Below are 26,675 nucleotides of genomic sequence, written 5' to 3'. Positions count from 1 at the left end.
CCGGCCCGTCCCTCCCCGGGCCTCGCGTGGGCTGCGGGGCGCCGTGATCGGCACTTACACCACGGCTCTGGAGATCATCCAGGACACCATCTTCCCGGGTGCTGGCACCCCCCACCTCCCGGGCGGGTGGGCGCAGAGCGTTGGCGGACCGAGCCGCCAACGGCAGGCCGCGCGCTCGCCGGCTCCTGGCGCTCCCCGGGGCCGCGCTGGCGCCCTTGGGAGCGGGGCCCGCTGTGTGCGCGCGGCGGCCTCAGCTGCGAGGCGGTCGGTCCCCCGCCCGTCCCCGCCCGTCCCCTCCCGTCCCCTCCCGTCTCCGCCCGCCCGCGGATCTGCCGCGGAGCCCGCCGGCCCCGCCCCTGCGCTCCGCTGATAGGCGGCGGCGGCGGCGCGTTGGCCGAGGCCGGGCCTGGGCCGCTGGGCTCCCGGGCCTGAGCGATCGGGACCCGGGCCTACGCCCCACGGGACCCCTGCACTCTAACTTCCCTCTACCCCTCCTCAAGTCCCTGGGACGTCCACCTGGCCTGGAGGGGTGTGGTGGCGGGAGGCTGAGGAAGGGGACTTGAAGGTAGAGGTTGTCAGTGCATGCGTGAGAAACAAAATAGTAGCAGGACCTCTGTGTCTGACTCGTCTGGACCAGGCCCTAGGTTCCGAAGAGGCAAGAGTTGGAGATACGTGTGTCACATCCGGTGTCCTCCCTGTTCCCGGAGGCCCAGCACCCTGGGCATCCTCAAAGTACCACGTTTTAAGGGAAACATAGGCTGCATCCTCGCGGAGGCCTGAGTGTGGAGCAGGATTCTCGTGATGGTGCGTGGTGCGACGCAGGGAGGGGCAGAGGAGGAAAGCCTTGGATTTCACGTTGGCGGCCGCGGGTGTAGTATTGAGACCGCTGTTCTGGGCCTCTTAGGGCACCTTTCCATCACAGCATCTGCAGAGCCTGTTTTACAAACACACATCCGAGCCTGCCAGATATTCAAAGTAAAAAAGTTGGGCGTAGGATCTCCGACGGGCCCTGCTCTTTGCAGGCGTCCATATTTTGGGAGGTTAGATTACTGCTTACACTTGGCAGTTCTTGCAGGTATTATAATTTAAAGAGAGAGGATTTACCAACTTTTTTTTTGGTGGCAGTACCAAATTGAGAAAATGATCTTCAAGTGTAGTCTTGTCTTTTTGGTCGCCAAGACGATAGTAAGAGATAATTCTAGTATTCGTATGGTATGAAGAATAATGGATGATATGTGGGCTTCAAGCCTTTAATTAAAGTCCAAGAAAATATAATAGCTTGTTTTGTGACCATACTATAATTGATTCTTTTTGTTCCTCACTTTCCCCATAGTAAAAAGAGGCTAATAATACTGTAGCTCACCTCTTGCCTTCTAGGGGTGATATGAGGCACAAGTAAATAACATGGTTAGGAAGTCCTCAGACTTGTTTGGAAGAATATCAAGGACACATACAAGATTATCCTAAGCGCTTTTACGTTTCTGGGTTCAACAAATTTAGTAATATTTTGATTATTTAAGAAATGAGCTTAGAAGCTATTTTCTGCTCTTGAGTTAGGTTCTTTCTATTTATTTACATATTAAAAATGTTTTAATTTCAGGGATCTCTTTAATGAAAATTTGCATTTGCTCAGAATCTTTTATTTTTGGCCATTATCAGCTTTATTTGGGGACAGATGTGCCACATAAGCACCAGTTTTCTGGAAAACTCTTGTGCAATAAAACTCAGACCCATTAGAATAGCATTCACATTCCTCCATGAACAACGTCTTGAAATGTTTTTACAGCCTCAATTTTCACTGCCTTCCCAACCCCTATGTACTCTTTCCCTAGCTCTCTTCTCTGAACTAAGCTGTATTTTCATGCTCAAGGCCTTTGCCTACACTTCATTTTTTCTTTAGTGATTTGCTCCAGTGTCCCATGCCATGAAGATGTCCTTGATTTTCCTCAGTGAGAATTAATATTCTCTCTAGGCTCCCATAATTTATTACTTGAATTACTATTTAATGCCTGTGTCATTTTGCTTATATTATGGTTGTGTTTTACTGATGTCTAATCTACTGGATGGTAAAGTGTTTGAAGACAGGTATGGTATATTAGTTATCTTTGTGTTTTCTCAGTATCTAGAATAGGGTAATTGCCCAATAAAAGTTTGAATAATATTAGCCACTCTCTTAAGTATCACAACTTCACAAAATTTTAGCCATGTACAGTGGAAGCAGTCTCTTAAAGTTGTAAGTCTTTCTTGCTTCCTTGATTTGGGGGTATCATTCTGTATTAATTATTTTACTGCATCATAATACATTAATGCCAGCAGGTGTTGCCAAGATATGTAGAGACTTCTGGCTGCTCTCTGAAATGTCCCTACTCTGCTGTGTGTTAAATTTTATTTTGTATGCTTATTGTGTATTTCCAGTCTCCTCCACATTCATGCTACATTTTGCTGCTCTCAATCTGGAACAGCCCCCTTCGTCACATCTCAGTATGTGATACATTGGAAACCATCTTATGTTACATGCATGTAGTCCAGTCTACCTCTACAACCCAGAAGACCTAGGTAGTGTTTATTCTCTTCTGATACACTGGAAACAGGTTTAAAGAGCTCATAGCACTGGAACTCTAAGCATTCTTTACATTTTACTGTGATAATTGAATTGTGTGTGTCTAAGGCAGTGGATACCGATGGGAGTGCCCTCTAGGAGAAGTTGGGAGGTGTTTTGTTTTCTTTCTTTTTTGAGGGGGGAGGGTTGTTGGAATGATTGGGGTTAACCACTAGGGTATGATGGGTGGGGTCCAGGGATGCAAAAAATATACATTTTTTGCGTGCATGGGCTTTTCTGAACAAAGAATACGGCATGTCCTGTGTGGTCATGATTTAGGAATATCCTGCCTGACATTTGTGTAATTGTAATTATCTGAACCTAGAACCTCCATTTTACATATAAACTCATGGTTTTAAGTGAGACTGAATTTTCCATTGTCTGTTTCCACATGCAACCGTTGTGTGAAAGGAAGATTTGTTTTCTTTACAACTTGATCAAGAGTTATTGACAGTTTTGGAAAATTATATAACAGACAACTTTGTATTTGTAGTTGTCATGTTCAGACATTTATGTCTTCTTGTTCAGTTTTGTTTCAGGGTTAACATATTGAAATACATATCCTCTTATAAATTATTTTAATTTTCCTTTTCCATTTATATTTTATTTAGGGTATATGGATTTATCTGAAGTTGTCTGTAGGAAGATTGTTATTAATTTCATTTCAGGGTGAAGAAAGCAGAAGTTGGAAAATATTTAATGGAAGGGGGACATCAAGTCTTATACGGCTGAGTGTTGTTGGTCTAATCTAAGAGTAACTTCATCTGAGGAGAAACCTCTCATGGAAAGTGCCCAGATTTTAGTAGTGGGTGTTTCTAATCTTTGTGTATTGGACTGTGCCTTGGATAGTTGAAATCTACTAGTAGGTGGCCATTAGATAAATGCTTCATGGTATAAGGCAAGGCACTAGGGACGATAGGAGAGAAGGAAATATGTTACCTGCTGCCTGAAGCTTTTAAAGTGTCGTCTCATTTGGCATACTTGAAATCATTTCTTGTATAGAAGGTAAACAATTATTTCTTTAAATGCTAAACTTACTGTTTTTTACATATACCACTAGTATTCATTTGTTGTCCTATGGAGTGCGTCCTTCACTGTGTTCTGCAAAGACACTTTTCTTTGGATATTGAGTTTACATGGTGGGAGGCAGCATATTTAAGGCAAAGAACATTCTATGAGAAGACCTATTTCTACTACCAGTAATGTGATGTTTGGCAAATCAATCTGTTTCCTGTTAAATGGGGATGGTAATGTTACGATAATCAAATGCAAGGGGTTTTAAAACCTGAGAGTAATTAGACTCTATTAAATTTTCACAGAATTTTCCCGAATTAATTGCTTTCTCTTGTACATCTTCACTTAGTGTTCCTAGGGAATATGTGGAATGTGCATCTTCTACATATTAAAAGAGTTCATTTATTAGGAAATGAGTGAGAAAGTACCTAGGAGAGCAGGTAGTTAGAGCAGAATTACAAGGCACAAAGATAGTATCTAATCTATGTAATTATTAATGAGTATGCCAATGAGACTAAATACTAGGTCACCTTCCCATTCTTATTGGAGTATTTTCAAATGCTTGAAAATATTTTTATTTGGAAAAAGGCTAAAATTACTAAACAAGTCTACGTTTAACAGTTGTTTAGAAAATAGTGTGAGAGATAAGATCTTAAGGAGAACGAACTACTTAAAACATGAAACCTGTTCTTTTTCCGTCTGCTGCCAGACAACAAATTCTTCTGTTTTGGCCAGTTTTATGGTGTTATGGTTACAATAGTCAAATTTGGCATCTGACATTGAAATCAAATTATAAAGAAACAATATTGAAAATACAATAATTAGATTGCAGTAGAATAGAAAGTTTAATTCTGAATTAAATATTTGACTATAAGTATTAATAGAAAAAGATAGTTACTAGCTAACAATGAAGAAAGCAAAATACTCTGTGACTGAATCTGTAGAGCACATATAATAAGGAATCAACCATATCTGAGGTTCTTTTACATTTGACATAGTAACTTTACGTAAAATAAGGATTTAGACAGAAGAGCTTTTTTGCCCCCTTCAGGGTAAATAATGGTTTTGTGTTTGACCATGAATCACTTATACTATTTATTTAAAATAGAATATATTAAATTATAGTTCCCATTTTTAAAATCAAGGTAGATGCATGATTTTAGGTATTGTTCAGCTGCATATGGGTTAGGGAGTAATTTGCAGAAAGCAAATATTTGATAATTCCATAATGTCTAGTAAGGAGAAATTTTAAAACTTTTATTGGTGTTTTTCAGTGTTAATTCAAAGCACATAGAATAAAATTCAAAAAGGTAAACAAAGAAAAGTTTGTTGTCTTTTATCACTTGTTTTCACTATCCAGTTCCCTTCTGAGTCTGTGTTACCAGGGTTTTTGTTTGTTTTGCCAGAGTAATGTCTAGAAACAGATTCTATACATAGGTATTTAGGATAAAGGTGGAATTTTATATTACTTGGAACATAATGGACTTAATTAGTAAATGATTTTGTGACAGCAAGCCAGCTATTTTAATAAAAACTGAAGAAAAAGTGGTGGATAAGAAATGTAAATATGGAAACTAAAAGTACCGTAAAAGTACAAAACGAAAACAAGGTGAAGGTAATGTACCTAGACAGTGAAAAGGCCTTTCAAAGTATGCCATAAATCAGAAACCAAAAAGGCAAATTTCATAGACTTGATTATGTAACAATTTAAAATTCTTATATTGCCTCCCAAAGCAATATAAATCAGATTTCAAGACAAATGACAAACTAGGAAAATAATATTTGTATAACCAGAGAAAGGATTAATAATCTTAATATGCAAAGCAGTCACAAAACCATTAAAAATATATCTCAAAACTCAGAATCTCTTGCTTCTGTAAGAAAGAGCTTAGGAGTTGTCACTTTGTCCTAACAACAAGTAAACAGCTGAATAAAATAATAAATCAACAAGTCTTCTTAGATGCTTCAGAGAAGTGAGGTCACAGAATAAACTGCTGCCCCCCAAATTGGAGAGACAGACAGGCGAATGCAGAGAATCACAATTTACCATAGCAGGTACACTGTGAAGTTATCCTTCGAAAGTGAAGAAGAAACAACAACTTTCTCAGACAAACAAAAAATTGAGGGAATTTATTGCCAGTAGACCTGCTTTGCTATGTTAAAAGAAGTACTTCAGAGAGAAGGAAAATGATACATGTCAGAAACTGATCTACATAAAGAAACGACCAAGGAACCAATGCTTGGTTCCAAACAAGCATTGGGAAAGGTATCTATTAGTGAAGGTAAAATAAAAACTTTTATTCTTATTCTTAATTGATCTAGATGACTGTTCAGAATGATAGCAGCAATATATTTCATTGTATGTGTGTCTGTTTATGCTTTTGTACGCTTATATATAAGTGAAATGAATGAAAGCAATGGTACAAAGGATGGGAGGGAGGAATTAGGAATATTTTGTTTTTATAAGGTACTACCTATGCACTACCTGTGAAGCAATACCTGTGTGTGCACTACCTGTGAAGCAATATAGAGTTATTTAAAAGTGGACTTAGATTACTTGTAAATATATATTACAAACTCCAGGGCAACCACTGAAAAAAGTTCAAAAAGTATAAAATTGATAATAGAGGAGAGTAAATTGAATCACAAAAGGCTCAATTAAAACCACAGAAGGCAGGAAAAAATGTGGAAGAACCAATAGGAACAAAAAACAAGGGCAACAAGTAGAAAACAGTAACAAACGTGGTAGGTATTAACCCAGCTTTATCAGTAATCACCTCAGTGGTCTAAATATGCAAATTGAAAGACAGATTATCAGAGAGGATAAAAATCCAAGACCCCTCTATATGTTGTCTATTATAAGAAACTTACTTTAAAACCATATAGATTAGCAATAAAGGGATAGAGGAAGATATAGGTACCATGCTAACACTAATAAAAAGAAAGCAGGAAAAGCTGTATTAATTTCAGACAGCATACTTGAGAACAAGGAAATGTATTAAGGATAAAGAGGGGCATTGTATATGATAAAGAAGTCAGTACTCCAAGAAGACATAACAACCTTAATGTGTATGCACCTAATAGAGTGTCAAGGTTCCTGAGGCAAAAACTGACAGAAAAAGTAGTACTGCAGTAGAACTAGGTGAATCCACTATTATTGGAGACATGAATACTCCTCTCAGATTTTAGACAGATCCAGCAAGCAGAAAATTAGTAAGGACGTCGTTGAACTCAACAGCACTATCAATCAACTAAATATAATTGACATCTATAGACTACAGGTTACACATTCTTCTCAAGCTCACATTGTAGTTTCTTACAAAACTAAACTTACTCTTACCATCTGATTCAGCAGATCCAGCAATCACACTCCTTAGTATTTACCCAAAGGAGTTGAAAACTTATGTCCACACAAAAACATGCACATAGATGTTTGCTGCAGCTTTGTTCATAGTTTCACAAACTTGGAAACAACCAAGATGTCCTTCAGTAGGTGAATGGATAAATAAACTGGTAAACCCAGAAAATGGTATGTTATTCAAGGTCAAAAAGAAATTAGCTATCAGGTTATGAAAACGTGGAGGAAACTTGAATGCATATTATCAAGTGATAGAAAACAAGCTGAAAGGCTGTATACTGTATGAGTCCAAATATATGACGTTCTGGAAGAGGTAAAACTATGTAGACAGTAGAAAGATTTGTGGTTGCTAGGGGTTAAGGGAAAGGAGGGAATAATGAATAGGCAGGGCAGAACACAGAGGGATTTTAGGGTAGTGAAACTGTTCTGTAAGTTACTGCAGTGGTATAATCATACTGTATATTTGTCCAAACCCATAGAATGTACAACACCAAAAGTGAACTCTAATATAATCTATGGACTCTGGGTGATAATGATATGTCAGTGTAGGTTTGTTAATTTTAACAAGTGTACCGCTGGTGGGGGATGTTCATAGTGGGGGAGGTTGTATGTGTGGGGACGGAAGGTATACAGGAACTCTCTGTCCTTTACCCTTAATTTTTCTGTGAATCTAAAAAATGAAGTTTATTAATGAAAAACACAAATCTCAGTAGAAAAAATGCACAGAGGCAATTTACAAAAAGCATTACAATTGGCCAGAATGTACTGTATTCCTAACTAATCTAGGATACGCGTGTTCCAAGTTCAGAACTGGGTCTTGTTCAAGAAGCATAGTTCAACACCAAAAGTTATTAAAAAGTAATTCCATTTGTCCTCAGAGCATCAAAGGGAATTCAGTTCATAACAAGATTAATAATTCTTGCAAGGTCTTTTCTCCTCATTTCTGTTCCTGCCCTGGAGTTTCTCACAGGTCAAACTCTAAAGCTTTTTCCTCAAATCTCAGTTAAAAAGGGCCCTCCGCCTCCTCTCCAACATTACTTTCTTGTTTCCTTTACTATGTTGACCTACTTAGTAAGTCATTCCTTATTAGGAAGGGAAAAATAATGAGGAAGGAGGGCTGTGGACATTCACATGTTAATAAAATTTACCATGTCACATTATTAAGGAAATCCAGATTTAAAAAAGACATTTTTCTTACTGCCAAATTAGCAAGTATTAAATAGAGTGTTGCTGCTTAGTGTTGATGAAGATGAGTGGTACTCCCAACTGAAATTTTCAGGAGAGAAATTGTACTTACTTTTATGTTTTTATAGATGCTAGGCCTTTGGTTTTGAGTCCCACTTCTAAGAATTTATCCTAGGCTTTTGGTTCAGTCTGTGTGAGTATGTGGGGTGGTTAAGTATATGATTAAAAGCTCTATTTTCATCTTCTTTCTGTTACATTCTCAAAAGTGACTCCATACTATATATTTCAAAATTGTTTGTGCAACCTGTAATCAAATCACCTGTGTGGTACTTCAGAAAAGAACTGATTCTCAGTTCCAACCCCATACCAACTGAATCAGAATCTCTGGGTAGGCCCCAGGATCTTTTTTTAACCAGCTCATCATAATTAAGTAATATAATTAACTATATGGTTAAATAATCAAGAGCCATTACTGCAGGCTGTAAAGTTTGTGAACTTCTCTGCTCAAACTCCAGTCCCCTCCAGCTCTAACCCAAGAAGGACTTGACCAGAATACTTGTCCATCCCTAAATCTTTGAATTTCCATTCTACTTACCTTGAAATTCTTTTATATAATCGATCACTCTCCTTTTAAAAAAATTATTAATTTATTCCTGGTTTAAACAAGGAACAGGTACCCCTTGCTAAAAATCGCTCAAGGAAGCTCTTGATCCTTCTTTCACACCTCTTTCCAAACATTCTGTGCTATTCCTTCCTCCTTTACTTTGTTTTTGAGATTTATCCCGTTTCTTATGACTGTAGTTCACTGATTTCAACTGCTATGTAATATTCCATTATGTATATGTAAAGAATAAATTTTTCATTCCATTTAAGTGTATTTTGGGTGTTGGAATTTTTTTTTTGCTCCAGCTGCATTTGTGAAGGTTTATTTAAGGTACAAGATGTTTAAAGCAACATATTTAAAAAATTGTAGACACCTGAAGTATAGTTTCCTTCCATTACCATGTATATTTGACCCCCTTCCCGTACTTTGCCCTTTTCCCCCACCGTAACCACCATTCTGTTGTATCTGTGAGTTTTTGTTCATTTGTTACTTTTTGTTTTATATGCCACATATGAGTGAAATCGTGGTTTTTGTCCTTTTCTCTCTGACTTATTTCACTGAGCATAATACTCTCAAGATCCATCGATGTTGCAAATAGCAATAGTTCATCTTCATGGATAAGTAGTATTCCATTACACACACACACACACACACACACACACACACATCACATCTTCTTTATTCAATCATATATCAGTGTACACTTCGATTGTTTCCATGCCTTGGTTATTGTAAATAATGATGCAGTGAGCATAGGAGAACATACGTCATGCAGGGTTTCAGCTCCTGCTCCCCGCACAAGAATGCAGGGTATGGTGAGGCCGAAAAGGAACACCAACGGAGTTACAGGTAGGGGGTTCATACCACTATTTTGTCGATGGCGGCTGGTCGAGACACAAAAGCAAACATCCATCAGTACCCCAACAACAGATCTTCCTGCACCCCAGTCTCTCTGCTGGCCGGCGAGACACAGGAAGTAGGAGCAACACGATCCACAATGTAATTCGCTTGCTAACCGCACTTGCTAGCCACAATCCACCGGCCGATTCTCTGCCAACCAACCAACCCCCTTGCCAGCGTAGCCACAGCAATTATATTAGTGGCCAATGGCTAACTGGTTACAGCTGATGGCCATCTATTACCCAAGCCAGCACCTTTCCACGTGAGGTCGAGAGCCTGGAAACTGCTCTCTGGGACTCTGTCCCTACAACATACATCTTTATAAATCAGTGTTTTTAAATTTTTCAGGTAATTAACCAGAAAGGGGATTGCTGGATCATATGATAGTTCTATTCTTTTTTTTGAGAGGCAGAGGAGCAAAGATTTTTATTAAAGTGAAAGTACAGCTCTTAGGAGAGGGGTACCCGAAACTGGGATGCCTCGATAGTTCTATTCTTAATTTTGGGGGGAAACCTCCATACTCAAAAATGTTTTTTTTTTAACCAAAACTGGTTTATTTGTGTGTGTTTTTTAAAAGATTTTATTGGGGAACAGTGTGTTTCTCCAGGGCCTGTCAGTTCCAAGTTGTTGTCCTTCAATCTAGCTGTGGAGGGCACAGCTTAGTTGTGGAGGGCGCAGCTCAGCTCCAAGTCCATTCACCATTTTCAATCTTCAGTTGCAGGTCCACAGCCCCATGAGGGAATTGAACCGGCAACCCTATTGTTCAGAGCTGGCTCTCTAACCAACTGAGCCATCTGGCAGCTCCCTAACTAAAAGTGTTTTGAGTTCAAGTTTCATCAGATTGCTAAAGGGGTCTGTGGCACAAAAAGGTTAAGGACTTTTGGTAAACCGAGGCAGTGGCTCTTCCAGAATGTATTGGTACTTTGTCCTTTTGGTCAAGTTGCATGCAGCAGTTTGAGCCACTGTTTACTTCCCTAGAATAAAGTGGTTGGAATAAAAGATCTCTTCCAACTCTAAAATTCTTCTCATGATTTTTCCCTTCATCAAACCCAACTTCTTCCCAGCCTTTCCCATCTCACTAAATTACATAACTCTCCGCCTAGTTCCTTAAGTCAAAAACATAGGAGTTATCCTTGATTTCTCTTTTTTCTCACCCGTTCTATCCAATATATCACCAAGTCTTGTCAATTTCACTTCCTAATCTTCTGAATCTGTCTGTACCTATCTCTACCACCTCTCTTAGCTGGACGACTGCAAATCTTCTAATGGATCTCTCTAATTCTGTTCTTGTCCGTTACATACTGTTTTCTGCATAGCAACCATAGTGGCCTTTTTAGTACACAAATGATGGGACTTTTGTTTACTGATTAAAACCCCCTCCAATGACTCTCTTTGCACTTGGATTTAAATCCTGTGTGAGTTGGCCCCTGCCTGCCTTTCCAACTTCCTCTGATGTCACTCCTCCTAGTCCAGCGTTAGCCACACTGGCTTTTCTGTTCCTATAAACATGTCATCTTACTTTCTGTTTCAGGGTCTTTGCATTTACTGTTCCCTGCTCCAGAATTAGCAGCTGTTTTCTCTGGATTGTCTTCTCAGTGCCATGCAGATTTCAGGGTGCCTCCTTCATGTATCACCCAATCTGTCCTGTTCACTTAATCACTCTTGGATCATCCCATTCTATTTCTCTGCAATAGTACTTAGCATTGTTGCTGTTCTTGTTTTTTTTTGTATCCTCCTCTACTTAGTAAGTAAAGTCTATGAGAGCAGGAACGTTGTCTGCCCTATTTTTCACTGTTACATTCCAAATACCTACAATAAATATTTATTGAAACATTTTGGACTGCATTAAATCTTAATGAATATTTGGGACTACACTAAGTACTATGAGACGATTTAAACTAGTCAGGATTTAAAACTCAGAGGGCCAGTGATGCCGTGAAGAGTGAGAAGATGTGTCCAAAGCAAGTAAAACTGGGAATGAGAAAGAGTTGAGTTATTGATGATTTGATAATGTCATCACATAATAAATAAAAATAACTTACAAAGATTCCAAGGAAATGAATCAAACTTTTTTATTCAGGGACTTGGGCATAGGGAGGTTGTGAGGTTAGCTATATGACGTCCTCTAGGATTTTGAGTGGTTAATTGTGCATAGCATTTTATGGAATGTGCCCCAACCCAAATCAGTCATAATAGAATGATCATTTTTGAGTATCATGGTAGAGTGTGGCTTGTAACAGCTGAAGTGGAACTAGCAAGGTAGCAGATTAAAGAAAATGGAGAGCTTATGAAATAGCAGCCTCTGGACACTGGTGGAGTCAGATACTTCTTAATCCATCAAAATGAGCCAGATCCCAGAGAAAGGGCCTAGGATGGAGACTCAGAGACTATACTCTAAGCAACCGCCAGGACGTGTTCAGTAGTTGAAGAAGCAGATCCAGGCAGTTGGAGACAGGGTTCGTCAGTCAGCAGGCAGCCAGGAGAATAAAAAAAATTGAAAGAAAGCAGGTAAATGAGAGAAACCATTATCTAGGATTCACAGCAAAGAATAAATGTTGAGTTCACTTCATCTGCCTTTATTCACTTCTTCCTAGTGAGACCTAATCTCAGAGTTTCCTGCCAGTGATAATAAAAAGCAGCTGGTGAATTATGAGTGTGAGATTTGGAGGGAGGAAGGGCCTGGAGTGAGGGTGATGCAGACATCTTTCTGGGTCAAAGCGTTTTTTTGGCAGAAAATCAGATGTTAGATACATCACAAACCATTGAGGTCGTTTAGTCTATTGTCTCCCAAAATTTTCACACAAAGGAGCTCTTAAATTGTTTTTCTGCTATGAATACCATATTACAAAAATGTTTTTCCTCAAAACCTTTAATTTTTAATAATTTGCCTCCCTATCTTAAACCAAGGACTGTAATTAGAGCAGCATATGCTATCCATACTGAATTGACATGAGTTCCATTGCAGGCAAAAAACCTCTACTATTATAGCTACCTTGTATAGCATTTTTCGTTAAATGGTTGTTTCATTTAGATTTTTCAAATATTAAAAATGAGAGCTTTAGAGAGCTTGGCCATTGAAGCACTAAATTTATTTTTCAAGCGCTTTCATTTCAAATCTTTCTTTGTCTCTTGAGAGTTGTGATCTTGCATAAGTTATTTAGCTCTAAGACTTAGTTTTCCCATCCACAAAATGAGTATAACAACAGTACCTACTTCAGGAAGTTAGTTCAAGGATCACATGAAATAATAGTTTTAAGCACTGGCATATTGCCTGATACATAGCATGACCTCAATAATTATTAGCCATTATTCTATTTTTATAACTTACTGCTATTTAGAGCTATGTAGCTCATATTCCTGGAATTCTATTGTAGATTTTGGATTCAACATTTGATCTTTTTTATCCCCAAGAATTGATTTGTTCTTCTTTAACCTCAAGAAAGATGGAGTTGAGCGAAGAATTTACTATATTGGCAGTTGTGGGTGGAGGGAGAATTGAAGAGCTGGCAGGTTTTTAAAGTCTCCATCCTATGCAAAAAAACAGCTGTTCTCCATTATCTGAGCACAGGGTGAGAGGAAATAGGCTTCAGCTTCAGTAGTGAGTGGATTACGAAGGTGTCATAATGAGCTGGTGATGTTTTAGAAGTCACCTTATGGTGAAGTAAGGAGATAGGATAAAATTTGCAAATTGGCAAAATTAGTGAAAAATGATTCTGACCTTAGGTGTCTTTCATGCATTCCATATTATTACAACACATTTCATAATTGGAATAATATAAAAGTGAATGTACATTTTTTGGTAGCCATTGGCGTGTTTTTTAACGTGGTAAGAAAAACTAAAATACCATGGCATCCTATGAGGTGACATTGAAGTGAGCTGGTAATATGGGCGTTCATGTGTCTTGATTAAGCTACAGTGTCTGGCAGGAGCCCAGAGCTGGATTCAAGTTCTGACCTTACCTCTTATTGACTGGAAATTGTGGTGGGCAAGTTTCTCCGTTTTTGAGTCTTTCTGGCTTCGTCTGTAAAATGAGAATTATGAAATCTATCCCACAGGGATGTAATAGTTCATATGTGTGTGCTGTTTATAAGTGCTGTTCAAAGAGGGGAAAGTATTGTTTATTTTAAAAATGCATTAACTAGGTTTGTTGGTTCTCTACCAGTCCACTTTTAATAGTTAAATATTCATTTGTTATGGATAATTCTAACACAAGAATTATATGCCTGGCCTCTAAGTAGGTTATTTATATTTACCTTTAATTGAACCTTAAAATATTACTAATTAAAGGCTGATCTACTTAATAGGAATATGTTCAAATAATTTAGATACAAAGTAGACTACTAAATATTTAATATAATTAATTGGGATGATAGCATTATAACACGTAAGAATGATTTGTAAATATCATGTGAAGCAATTTAAAGTATAAGGCTTCACCTAAAACAAATGAGTTTATTTAATAATAGTTTATTTTCTAAAGTAGTGTAACATGTCCCCTTCAATGTTGTGTCTATTTATAAATTTGCTTTTTAAATAGTTCCATAATATATAGTTCAGAAGTTTGACTTTATAAATTCTTAGTGAGAGGCTTGAGGTACTAAGATTCTACTCTGAGTTTGTCTTGAACTGATTTTATTTTTCGATTTTTTCTTAGTGTTTGGGTGTGTAACTTGCCTTTCAGCCATGGCTGAGAGGATACCCTTCAGTATTTTCTGAATTATTGTTTTTTTTCATGATATCTTTTCTATAAAGACTATTCTAAATCACGTCTTTTTCAGTTGACATGACGGCCTTAATCTGCATTAGTACATCAGTCTTTTATCAGTCGCGTCTGTAAATTTTACACAAGTTTAGAAGTACTATTGCCTACTTTTTAGTACATTGAAAATTAAAAAATAGTAGCTTAAGACTTTTAAAGAACTTGAATACTACATCTCTTTTCATCTGTTTTATTCAGTTATTTCATAATGGCATGGCACTGTTTTTTCCAGTTTGAGTTTTTGGGTTATTTTTCAGTATTTGTTGCTCATAGTTATTTGTACTTAATAATTTATAATAATATGAGCTTATTAAGAAAGCATATTGTTCTAATGTATTATTGGAACAAACACTTTTTGATTATTAAACTGATAGCTAACAATCACAGAGTTTGAATTAATGTCAATATGTGATAAATTTCTAGTTTCTTAAGATTTCTAATAAATGATTTGAAGTCATCCAGTTCTAAATAAACTAGGGAATTTTTTAAGAATATGCTTATTCTTTTAATAATAGTCGATGTCTCACTGTTTTTTCATGTAGGAATAGCTATTGTTATGAAACATTCTTAATTAATAAAAATAGAATTGAAGCTTACACATATATTAATTTAGAATTTATAGCTAGAGAGGATGTGAGGAGCAGACAAAGGGCCAAACAGGTGTAACAATTTGTTTGTTGAGTCAGACAGTCCCACACTTTTCTATAACTCCCCAGGACATCGTCCTGATATTTATGATGATGACTTTGGCTAACTGAGGAAAGACAAAATTAAATAAAATTTATATTCTTGAGAAAGGCTAAAAAATGTTGAGTATTTTGGAAGTGAAGGTTTGGAAGTGGAATATTTCTTTCACTAGTGGTTAAAATAAAACTAATTTTAATACTAATCAGATATGGGAATTTTTTCAAATATTTGTGCCTTCTAATCCTAATATTGACAATGCACTTTTAAAGGTCATTAAGCAATATACCTTAATGATTAAGAGCAAGGATTTTAAAGTGAGTGACACAGTTTGAATTCTGCCCTCACCACTTTCTGACTGTGTGATCTTGAGGCAGGTAGTTTGCAATCTAGGGTGATAAGGGCTCTCTATGGGTTTGTCAGAATTTACTAACATATAGTGTTTGTGATGTGCTTAGTATAGGGCCTGGCACAGAATGGTTACTATTTTATTATTATTATTATTATTGCAAAACTCGATTGTCTAGTTTCTTTCCTTGACTAGTTTGTAGACTTGTTGAGAAAAGGAAAAAGGTACAGTTTTTCTGCGTATCTGTCATTCTTCCCGTCTCGGTACTTTGTTTGCAAAGATAGCATTCTTGAATTATTTGTTTCTGCTGATTGAGACCTTGAAGACCCAGGAGCTAGTAATTTTTATAATTTTGTTTAGGCACAAATGAGAATTTCACACGCTAAGGACCCTTGTGGGTAGGAGTGAATTATAAACCTAGTGAAGATGGTGACCTTTCTGCTCTTTTTTCTAGCAAGTGCATAACTCTTCTAAAATTACCTTGCTGTATTTTGCAGGCCAAAGTAAGTGCCATCATTTTATTTCCAAATTTGGGGATTTGTGAAGTACCTTACTATCATGCAGGGTGTCATGTGGGGTCTCTGGTCCTGCTCCCCACATAAGAACGCAGGATATGGTGAGGCCAAAAAGGAACACCCACGGAGCCATAGATAGGGGACTCATACCACTATAGTCTCACTGGCAGCTGGGTTGGAGACACAGGAAGCAGGAGCCACACGATCTGCAATCCACACTCCGCCCTTGCTAGCCTTCATTTGCTGCTAGCGTAGCCATGGTAGTTATATTAGTGGCCAATGGCTCATTGGTTACAGATGACGGCCAACTAGCCAAAGCTGATGGCCATCCAACGACACTTGATGGCCATTTACTACCCAAGTGAGCACCTTTCCATGTGACGGCAAGAGCCTGGAAACTGCACTCCTGGCTCTGTCCCCACACTTACAGTCCACCTTAATAAATATTTATTGACTGATACCACTCCAAGGTGAAGAACATCTTTACGGTACCCTTAATATAGAACATCTCATAGTGATTGGTTGCTTTGACATTTTATCAAAGAGTTTTGGAGTACTTTTTCTTTGTTTTCTGACGGCTTCAGGTTTTTTGAGTCCATATCATCTGTAGGTTACATTTAGAATCAATTAAAAATTTTTTTTTCTCTGAGCTTTTATCTTGAGATTTTTCTAATGTCTCTTGCTTACTTTTTTTTAGGTACGTAGGGCTTTTTTAGTCAGGTTGTTATTCCAGTGGGATTCTCCCAATTTACAAAGAAGTCTTGTGTGGGGACAGAGAGCAGTTTCCAGGCTCTTGGCCTTATGTGGAAAGGTGCTGGCTCAGGTAGTAAATGGCCATCAGCTGTGGCTAGTTGGCTGTCAGCTGTAACCAGTGAGCCATTGGCCACTGATATAACTGCGGCGGCTGCACTGGGGAGTGGGAGTCGGTCGCTTGGTAGAAAAGCGGACAGCAGGTCGCACGTCGTGTGAATACAGCCTCCAGTGAGACTATAGTGGCATGACTCCCCTACCTATGGCTCCGTGGGTGTTCCTTTTTGGCCTCACGATATCCTGCATTCTTACGTGGGGAGCGGGAGCAGAGACCCCACAGGCCGCCCCGCATGACAGCTTGTACAATTTTAGAGCAGAAAATTGACTTCATTTACAGTGAAGTCAATTAGTGAACTTTTTAAAACTATCTATTTATAGAGATGATTTTTTGCGATATAACTTTCATAACATAATTTATCCAATAAAAGCATACATTTCTGTAATTTTTGGTATATTCATCAAACTGTGCAGCCCTCATTGCAATCAATTTTAAAACACCCTAATCATCCCAACAAGAAATTTCATACATTTTAACAGTCACTTCCCGTTCATTCCCGTTCATATAAATGGAATCATACAATATGTGGTCTTTTGTAACTGGCTTCTTTCACTTAAAATGTTTTTAAAGTTAAGCCACTTGTAGCATGTATCAGAACTTCATTCATTTTTATTGCTGAATAAAATTCTGTTGTATGGATATACAACATTTTATTTAATCCATTTATCAGTTGATATACAGTTGGATTGTTTCCACTTTTAGGCCATTGGGAATAATGCTGTGATGAATATACATATACAAACTTTTATGTGGAAATATGTTTTCATTTCTGTTGGGAGATAATTTTTCTTACAAACTAAAATAAAAATTTCTTTGGAAATGAAAAAGAAGTTGTGTGCTGCTTTTAGAAAAATCTTTTGTAGATGTTTTAAAATTCTGTCAATCCCTTTTATCCCCATATATTAGTTACATTTTGCTAGGTTTGCTGCACTAACAAATCACTTCCAAATGTCAATAGTTTACAACAATAAAGGTTTGTTTCTTGCTTATGTTACATGTTAATTGTAGTTGGCTGGGCTCTGCTGCACCTGTCTTCACATTCCAGGATTCAAGCTGAAGGAACAATCCCTATTTGGAACATGTTATTCTTACAACTGAAGGAAAAAGCAGTAAAACTGGTGGAAACATGCATTTAAAGCCTTTACTCAGAACTGGCATATGTCACATTTCTGCTTACATTTTATTGACTTAGGCAAGTCATATGGCAAAGCTAACATTTGGGCAGGGAAACAATCTGTCTACAGGTAGGTACTGCAAACCACACGGCAGTAGGTAGGGATATATATATCCTTACATGGAAGGAGGCACAAATGACTGGGAACAAAAATTCAGGTTATCACACCTCATAAGAAAATAATGAAACTTAGGAGGAAAGATGAAGAAAGGTGAGGTGAAGCTGGTGGAGCTTCATTTCTTTTGAATTCAAGGGACTATTTCAGGACTTCACAAGTAAGGGTAATTTTTAGCACTAAGGTCAGGGGATAGCCCACTTTAACCAGCAGTATCTAAAAGTGAGCCAGAGACCCATGCAAGAGGATGAGGGTGGGGATGAGAGAGATCCAATTATGTCTGCTACGTGGGAGATGACTTATCAGAAAAGAGTACAAGAGACTCACTCCTGGATGGGAGCCTTTTGACCAATCCCATTTCCCTCATGACTGCCCATCATAGAGAAGGTCCTTCTATCCAGGCATCTCTTTGTTACCCTGTTACTTGTGAAATTGAGCCAGGTAGAAAATTGAACCAAGCCTATTTTCATTCTACCTACTTACTTTTTCCTGATACCACTTTACCTCTATAAGAGGTGTTAAAGAGCTTTTATTTGACTATTTAGTGGGTGTCAAGTACTTCAGACAAGGATGTCTCCATCTTGAAAATTCTGCCATAGGACTTTCTGGGGTGAGAGTAGAAAGAAGTCTTAAGTCAGACCAGTTTCTATATAAATACATACTCTGCCTCCCAGCCCAACTATCTGTTATTATAGGAGTTCTCAAAGAGTGGTCCTGGGACCAGCAGCATTATTAGCACCATGTGGAAATTTGTTAGAAATTCTGAGGCCCCATGCAAGACCTAGAAATCTGTGTTTTAGTAAGTGGCTCTGATGCACACTGACATTGGAGAACCACTGCAGTACTTCATGCTCCTTGCTCTCCTTCCCCCCTTTAAAAAAATCAATTTGTTCCCTCTCAGTCTCTTCCGTCCTCACCAATATATTTCTTATGTCTCAGGCCTTGCAGCATTTTTTTAAATTTGATTTTCATTATGGAAAATTTGCATATACACAAGAGTAGAGAATAGTAAAGAATCCCCATATACTCAGCGACTAATTTCAACAATTATGAATGCACGGCCAACATTGATTAATCATTACCCTCATTGATGCCCATCCTGCCTAAGATTATTTTGAAGCAACATACCCATTAATCTGTGCATATGTTAATGAATCTAGAAGCTCAGGCCTTCCCTTCCCTTCCTTCCCTTCCTTCCTTTCCCTTGCCTTCCCTTCCCTTCTCTTCCTCCTAGGGTACCATTATGTTTATCTTCCAAAAGAACCAAAATCAAAATGTAATCTCTTAATATCATCAACTATCTAGTCTTCATATCTCCCCAGTTATATATTTTTTCTTTTGTGAAAAAATAGTTTGTTTTCTTGAATTGAGATCAAAATAAGGCCTGCACAGTATTGTCTCTTAAATGCTTTCAGTCTGTAAAGTTTCTTCCTCCCCCCTCCCCATTCCCTTATACATTTTTTAAAGAAATTAGGTTATTTATCCTGTAGAGTTTCCTTCAGTCTTGATTTTGCTGATTGCATACCTGTGGTGTCATTGAACATGTTCCCCTGCCCCTGCAGTTTCTACAAATTGGTAATTAGATCTAGAGGCATGGTCAAATTCGGGTTTCATTTTTTGGCACGGCTGCCTTATAAGTCGTCTTGCGTATTTCCATTGAGTGGCACATAATGGCTGTTAGTAGCTGTTAATGTCATTGCATAGATTCATCAATCCACGAGGGGTTGCAAAATGGTGGTATTCTTTTTTTATCATTTCTTCCTCATATTTAATAACTAAAATATTTTTAAATAGAGAAATTTTTCCTTGTCAACTATTTGTTACCCTGAGGTAAAGTTTAAATAAGAAAGGAAAAATAAATGCTCAATTCTTTCCCTGGATTTATCAATTTTGAAACTAATGAGTTGGTTCCTTAGGATCCTCCAAAGATGTTGAATTAATTACAGTATTTTTTTATGAATTCAGGGATTTAAAAATATATAGTGTTTTAGTCCATCACTCAACTTACTGATGCTCAAATTGGCTAGTGAAGGGCACTCAAGTTGGCTCCTATATCCTCTTGACATGACCTTGGTTGCTTGCTCGTTTTTTGGTGTAAGACGTCCCAGGATCATCTTGTGAATATACTGACCCAGACCTAGAATCAGCTATTTGCTTGTAGAACCTTGGTAGTTAGAGACTACAGTCAGGATACTCCAGGTACTCAGTGCTACTTAGATTTTCAGGGAACAGATCCAGGAAATAAAGTTTTTGTTGGTTTTTTTCTTTAGTTCATAGATACTGTGCTTGGCACTTGGAGAAGCAGATATAAAACATGGTCCTGTCTTTGTTAATAAATAATGGTATTCTAAATATTGAAATATTTGGCTTTTGGTATAAAAGCTCACAGGAGGGTCGCCTCACACAGAGGGAAGGTGAGCATTGAGGAAAGCTTCCTCAAGGGGCTTGCACTTGACCTTAGCTTTGAGGAATAAAGTGAAGAGGAGGTACTTTTGGGAGTTGTCTATTTAGGCCATGTATGTGGTATGCCTTTGTCTTTGTACCAGTGACCTGACCAGTATGAGCCTTAGTTTTCTCATCTATATATTTATGACACTTAACCAACATACATTTTGCTTCTCTTCAGGTTTTCTCCATCAGTAGTAATATGGTAATGATACTGCAAGAACTATGACTGTGTGTATACTCTTGTGCATTTGCCCATGTATTTTGATAGGACAAGATTCCTAGCAGGGAAATTGATGAGTTTAAGAGTATGTACATTTTAAACTTTGTTGTATGTACTGCCAAATAGCCATTAGAAAAAGTTAGAACAATTTACAACTTTTACCAAGGAGACCTGTGCCCATTTCTTCAAACCCACAATAATGAAATCCTAAAACTAAATTATTTTCATTTATTTGGTTATTACATTGTTTTGATTCCTTCACAGAATATCAAAGGAAATTAGATGACATTTTGAATGTAAGATATTTTCAGCACTTTTGGAACCTAGAAACTTATTTTATAATTGAGCTTTGTAATTTTTTACTATGGATCAGTAGTTTTCCATATTTTGAAAAGCAATTCAAAGTCAGGATACCCAGAAATCATATACCTGCTTCCTCTTAGCAGTTGCAGGAGGAAAAAGATTCCTGATTTCTCATTTCTCTCACACACACTCTGTTTTGAAATGTGGACTGGAGATCTGGATTAGAATGAAAACATTCCTAAAGTAGTTTGGGAGCCTTCTAATTTTACCAGCCTTTTTCTACTTTTATATGACTTTATTACTTCCTTTTATAGTGGTTATGTAAACAGTTAAACCATAAATTATGTGTGAAAGCAAAACATTTATGCTCCCTTCTTTAGGTGCTGTTGAATTTATTATTTTAATAATCTGTACTTTCAGAAATTATGTTTTGTTTCTGCCTACTTAAAAATAGCTCGTGATTTTTCATAGGTGTCAATCTAGATTTTAATAGTGACTAAAATTATCTGCTGTAAATACATTATTTCATCAGGTCTCCATACCCAGAGAATTGTCTTGAATTGTGAATACTGTTGAAAAAGGAAGATAACGGAAAGAATAAAGAAGGGAAAGAAATCAAAAGAAAGAAAACCAGACAATTTTAAATCATCTTTCTTCCCCCGTTAAATAGAAAACTATTAGAAAACTAACACTTTTATCTGACAATTCCCTTAAGATGCAACTGTTACCTAGACTCATATTTTAGTCAGAACCTCACAGCTAAAACAAAGTGAATACTTTAGTTAATATTGGGGTTATTCAGGCAAAACTGTGCAGGATATTTGTCTTAATTGTTTTCAATTGCTTTGATCCAACCTCCTATCCCATTTTGGACTTACCACTTTGAGCTAGGTGCATAAAAGTGTAATTTGTTTTCTTTGTCTTATATTTTAATGATTATTTGTATTTACAATTAGCTTTTTAAAAATGATTTTTAAATCTTTATTGTTGATGAAAACTTCCTTTATCATAATTACAGCTGTTAGCTGTTCATATCTAGAAGGAAACTTTTTATTTGGAGATTCAGATTGCCTTTTTAAAAAAGTGGCAATCACTTTATATGTTATTTAAAAGTAAACTCTATAAGGGCAAAGAATTTCTGCTGGGTTGAATTTTTTTTTTTTTTTTTAAGTTTAGAATGAACTCTCTTTTGTGGAGACAAATAGCTGTTTCTGAAGTTGGCAAGAAAGCTTCTCTTGGGACTCTCATAGAAGTGTTGTGGCAGCTATCTGATTCAACTGCTTAGAAAGTTCTCTGAAAGTTTCCTTATTTGTCTGGAAAGAGTCTGGAGCCCAAACCTACTTTTTCCCCTGAGGAGGATTGTAGCTCTAAGCTGATATGGGAACAACCATGAAAGATTCTGTGGTGACAGTGTGAAATGGAGCAATAGCAAGGCATAAATTTAAATTTTGTACTCCAAAGCAAATTTTCAGATACAGTAAAGAAGGGGCTCTTTATGGTACAGATAGGCTTTGGCAGGATTTATATTCATATCTACCTTCTAAGGAAACCAAGAGAAAGGAGAGGAAAGAAAAGGAAGCCTCTCTTTTTCTCATTCTTTTCCATTTATTGTAAACAGTCCACAACCAAGCTGACTGCTATATGAGAGTCAGTAGTGCAAAAAGAAAGGAGGGTCAAAAGTATAGGTGCAGATTCCTTCTTAATAAAAAGTAAAATTGTAGATCTTTGTATAATATTTTAGGGAGTACTGATTACCTTATATTAAAATATTACATATAAATATGTAAGTGCACCATGAAATTATTTTGAATCAGATTAAGTGGAGTGGAGTAAAAAGCCAGTAATTAAAAAGAATTGTGAGGGGGGGGAAGGGAAAGGTGGTGATAAAAAAGAGGAGCTTTTTTATTTAGTAATAGTAAAGCAAGATGAGAAAGGTAAGAGAAAAGATGGAAGTAGAGTAATTAAGGCAAAGACTGGTTCCAGTTTTCTCCATCTAATGAGTAAATTCCTCTCTGCCAACTTCTGGGCTGCCCTGCAGAAAGACCCACATACTAAGTTGTGTGACCATTGGGCAAGGTAGTTTAACAGCCCAGAGTCTCAGTTTTCTTATTTCTTATTTCATTATTTCTAAGGTTGGTAAACTAGTACTTTATCTGTAAATCACTCAGTAGAGTGCCTGACAGATGTTAAGTGCTCAGTAAATGTTAGCTGTTATTATTACCATCACTATTGTTATTAATACCTTCTTTATTCGTGTATTCAAATTGAACTACTGCATTGGAAGCTGATGATTAAACAAGACAAGCACCCTGCTCTCATGAAGCTTCCATTCTCATTAGTGAAACAAATACAAGCTAGTAAATAATTGTGCTAAGTGCTATGAAGGAAATAAATAGGAGGGTGAGGAAGGAAGAGTAACCAAGGAGGTCACTTTAAGGTGAGGGTGTCTGAGAAGGCCTTTCTGAAGAGGTGGTAATTTAGCTGAGACCTGACTGTTAAGAATGAGCCCTTTAGGTCAAGAGCCTGGGACAGTGCCAGAAAGGGAGCAGCATGTGCAAGGCTCAGAAGTTGGAGCAGCTTGGCACATTTGAGGAATAGAACATGGAAAAGTGTTCCTGGATCGTAGAAAAGAAAGAAGAGTGGTCTGAATGGGCCCATGGCCCTCTACCCCTCTGCTTTCCTTAGCAAGTTCCTGCAGCTCACGCATCTTGACTGGTACAGTCTTAGTGCTACCTGAGTCCCTGAGGGATGAGCAAACCTGTGGCCACACTGGAACTAGTATTAGAGGACCTCCGTAGCCATCCTTTTCAGGTTGGTCAGGAAGCCAATTATTTATTAAATACTTGACATTTTCAGTTCTAAACTTAAAAAAAAAATTATTTTGCGAAAAAGGTACAAAGGGATTGGAAATACAGGTACAAGACATTGGAGAATAGAAAGAGTAAGAGGGAAAATCAGTGGGACAGAGGAATGAAAAATGTAAAAGATGATACAAAAATGTTTTGTATCAAACAGAATAAACACGTCTTTCTCTTTTTCTTTTTTTTTTTTTTTTTTTTTTTTTGTCTTTCTCTTTTTCTTGCCTTGTGTGAGTCACCTATTATCTGTTAGAGTTATCTGTTTTTGGAATTTTTACCAGAGAAGTAGTTAAGAAAAGTGGGATGTTCAGCTGTTGTTTAGCAGCATTCCTGGCCTCTGTCCACTGGATGCCAGTAGCAATTAGATACAGGTTGTGACATCCAAAATTGTCTCCAGACTACGCCAAATTTCCAATGGAACAAAATCGCCCATCCCATCCTCCTTTGTTGAGAACCATTAGTCTAACTGTATGCCTTATTTACTTTTTCACGTGTATTCCCGATGAAAAGTCACATTGGTCATTGTCACCATAAATCCATGTTTTCTGATTTAGCTGAGTCCTTTATTGTTTCTGGCAGTCCTTTAATACTTTCATGGGGTTATTTCTTTATTGTCTCCAAGTTTCCTATCTCATTACCTTCCTCTTATTCTTAGCAGATGATCTTCTCTTCAAAGAGAAAAGAAGATAGAAGCTATTAGATTTGTTCTTCCTCAACTTTGTGATACCAACCCTGTGCTTACCTGAATTTAAATTCTTACTCCTCTATTTAACTAATTTTGTGACCCATGGCAAGTTAAGCATCACTTTCTTCACTCATGTCATGGCTGTCCTGAACTTAGCATAGTGCCTTGCACATAACTGTCAGATGGTGATGGGTGTTCAGGAATGTCAGAACTGGGGATGGAGTGCTGTTTAGATATAGAGAGTACAGAAAGAGCCTCACTTTGGAGTAATATGTCTTTGAGTAGAGACCGGGGGAAAGTGAGGAGTGAGCTAGGCAGAGTTCTTTGGAGAAAGAACGTTCAAGAAATGAGACTATAATAATATAAATTGAGAGAGAGATAGTAACTGTGGGGTGATGTGCAGGTAAGGGAGTGGGTGGGTTTGTTTTTTGGATGAGAGAGACATGAGCGTTTTAAAATTCCAATCATAGTAAGGCGCCATTATGGAGGGAAGCATTAAAGTTAGAAAAAGAGATAGAATAAGCTAACTTATTACAACAACCTCTTAATCATTTTTCTCTATCCATTTTCCATGCTGTTTTGGATTATTCATTCTAAATACAAATCTGCTTCTATTACTTTCCTGCTTAAAGTCCTTAAGTGCCTTCATTTGCCATGAGTCTCATATTCAAACTTCGTAAGATGTTTCTTAGTAGGTCATGGCTATTTGGTCCCTGCTAACATGCCTGCCATCAACTCTCACCACTGGTGTTGCCCCTTAGCCCATACTCCCTCTGTCCCCAAATCCCCTCCTGCCTCAAGTGATCCCATCTTCAGTCATACTGTACTGAATTTATCTTCCTCAAACATGGCAGGTTCTCTCAAGCTTTCTATTTTTCTGTTTTGCCTGAAACCCTTTACCTTCTGCCCTTCTTTGGCTGACTTTCATTCATTCTTCAGGCTTTAGCAAACCTATTATCAGATTGATAATGGCATAGTAATGTCAATTTAAAGAAAAGTCTTTAATTGATAGTGATACATTCTTTACTACACATGGGTGAAATGATATGGGCATTCATTATATTACCTCTTTACTTATGTGAATTCTTGAAAATTTTCAGAACAAAAGGTTGAAAAAAAACCACCTAAAAATATGTAGCATAAAGCTTTCTAGCAGCCTACATAGAAAGAAAACTGGCTCGGTAACATAATTCATTGTTTCTGTATGGTGAAAACAAAACACCTGCTGGGGAAAAGCCTGACTCTTCCTAATATTAAGACCAAAAAGAAGTTTTTCTTGATTGTAATCTTATGGATACCATGTAATACAGTGTGAAAAGCATTTTAAACCACATCCCTCCAATAAATTGTTGGGTTTTTTTTGTAACGTTCCTCACAATGGCCAGTGGAATCCCATCCATGATTAATTGCAGTGAAACTAGCTTTATGGCAAACCAGTATGATATGTATATTCTAGGAACCTCACCCTGCTGTATAGGGTCCCCCAGTAGAATTCATTAGAGGTCTAATTCCCATCCTTTTAAAAGCTTAGACAAACATTAAAAACTTCCCATCCATTTACCCTTCTCTCTTCCATTTCTGTTATTACTTCTTCCCCAACCCTCTGTTGCAAATTGGTTATAGATATTAGATAAAACGAGAAATTTCCACATAGCTATTTTGGTTGGCCAACAATATTTTATTGAATTTTATTTTCTGTGGTTTATCTCAAAACAAGACTTTTTTAAAATGTAAAAGTATTGTATTAAAATAGGCATTTAAAATACAATAATCATCAATTCCCTGAGAGATTTTGATATTAACTCTCCTCTCCCTCCCCCCAAAATTTAGGTTTTGAGTAACTAGATGGAAAAGTTCCCTAGAAGTGGAGCTTTTCCTCAGTGTTGGGCAGCAGTGAATTTGAAATTATATTTCCTGGCAACTTTCTGAAATGCAGATCCTTTGTGTTATTGATTAAGTCTGAACCGTTATTCAGTGAAGCTGTATTAAGGTTCACATTTTGTGAAAATTGGAATGCCTAACAAGAACAGGGCATG

The 26,675-nt window shown here is 37.5% G+C and overlaps 2 protein-coding genes across 7 annotated transcripts in view; one reads left to right on the top strand and one right to left on the bottom strand.

Annotated features, from left to right (window-relative positions):
* Positions 1–279, bottom strand: part of REEP3 (receptor accessory protein 3) — a 78,225-nt gene extending 77,946 nt beyond the window's left edge. Inside the window, exon 1 of the mRNA XM_081074664.1 lies at positions 59–279. Within this exon, the coding sequence (XP_080930790.1) occupies positions 59–90 (32 nt within the window). The 5' untranslated portion in view covers positions 91–279. The remainder of the gene's footprint in view (positions 1–58) is intronic.
* JMJD1C (jumonji domain containing 1C) overlaps positions 1–26,675 on the top strand; it is a 267,004-nt gene that overhangs the window by 419 nt on the left and 239,910 nt on the right. The gene's annotated exons all lie outside the window — the stretch shown is intronic.

This window comes from Rhinolophus hipposideros (genome assembly GCF_964194185.1).
Source record: "Rhinolophus hipposideros genome assembly, chromosome: 15".
In the NCBI taxonomy this organism is placed as follows: Eukaryota; Metazoa; Chordata; class Mammalia; order Chiroptera; family Rhinolophidae; genus Rhinolophus; species Rhinolophus hipposideros.
The sequence above is the reverse complement of the archived record's forward strand: the minus strand, read 5'-3'. Positions and strand labels throughout refer to the sequence as shown.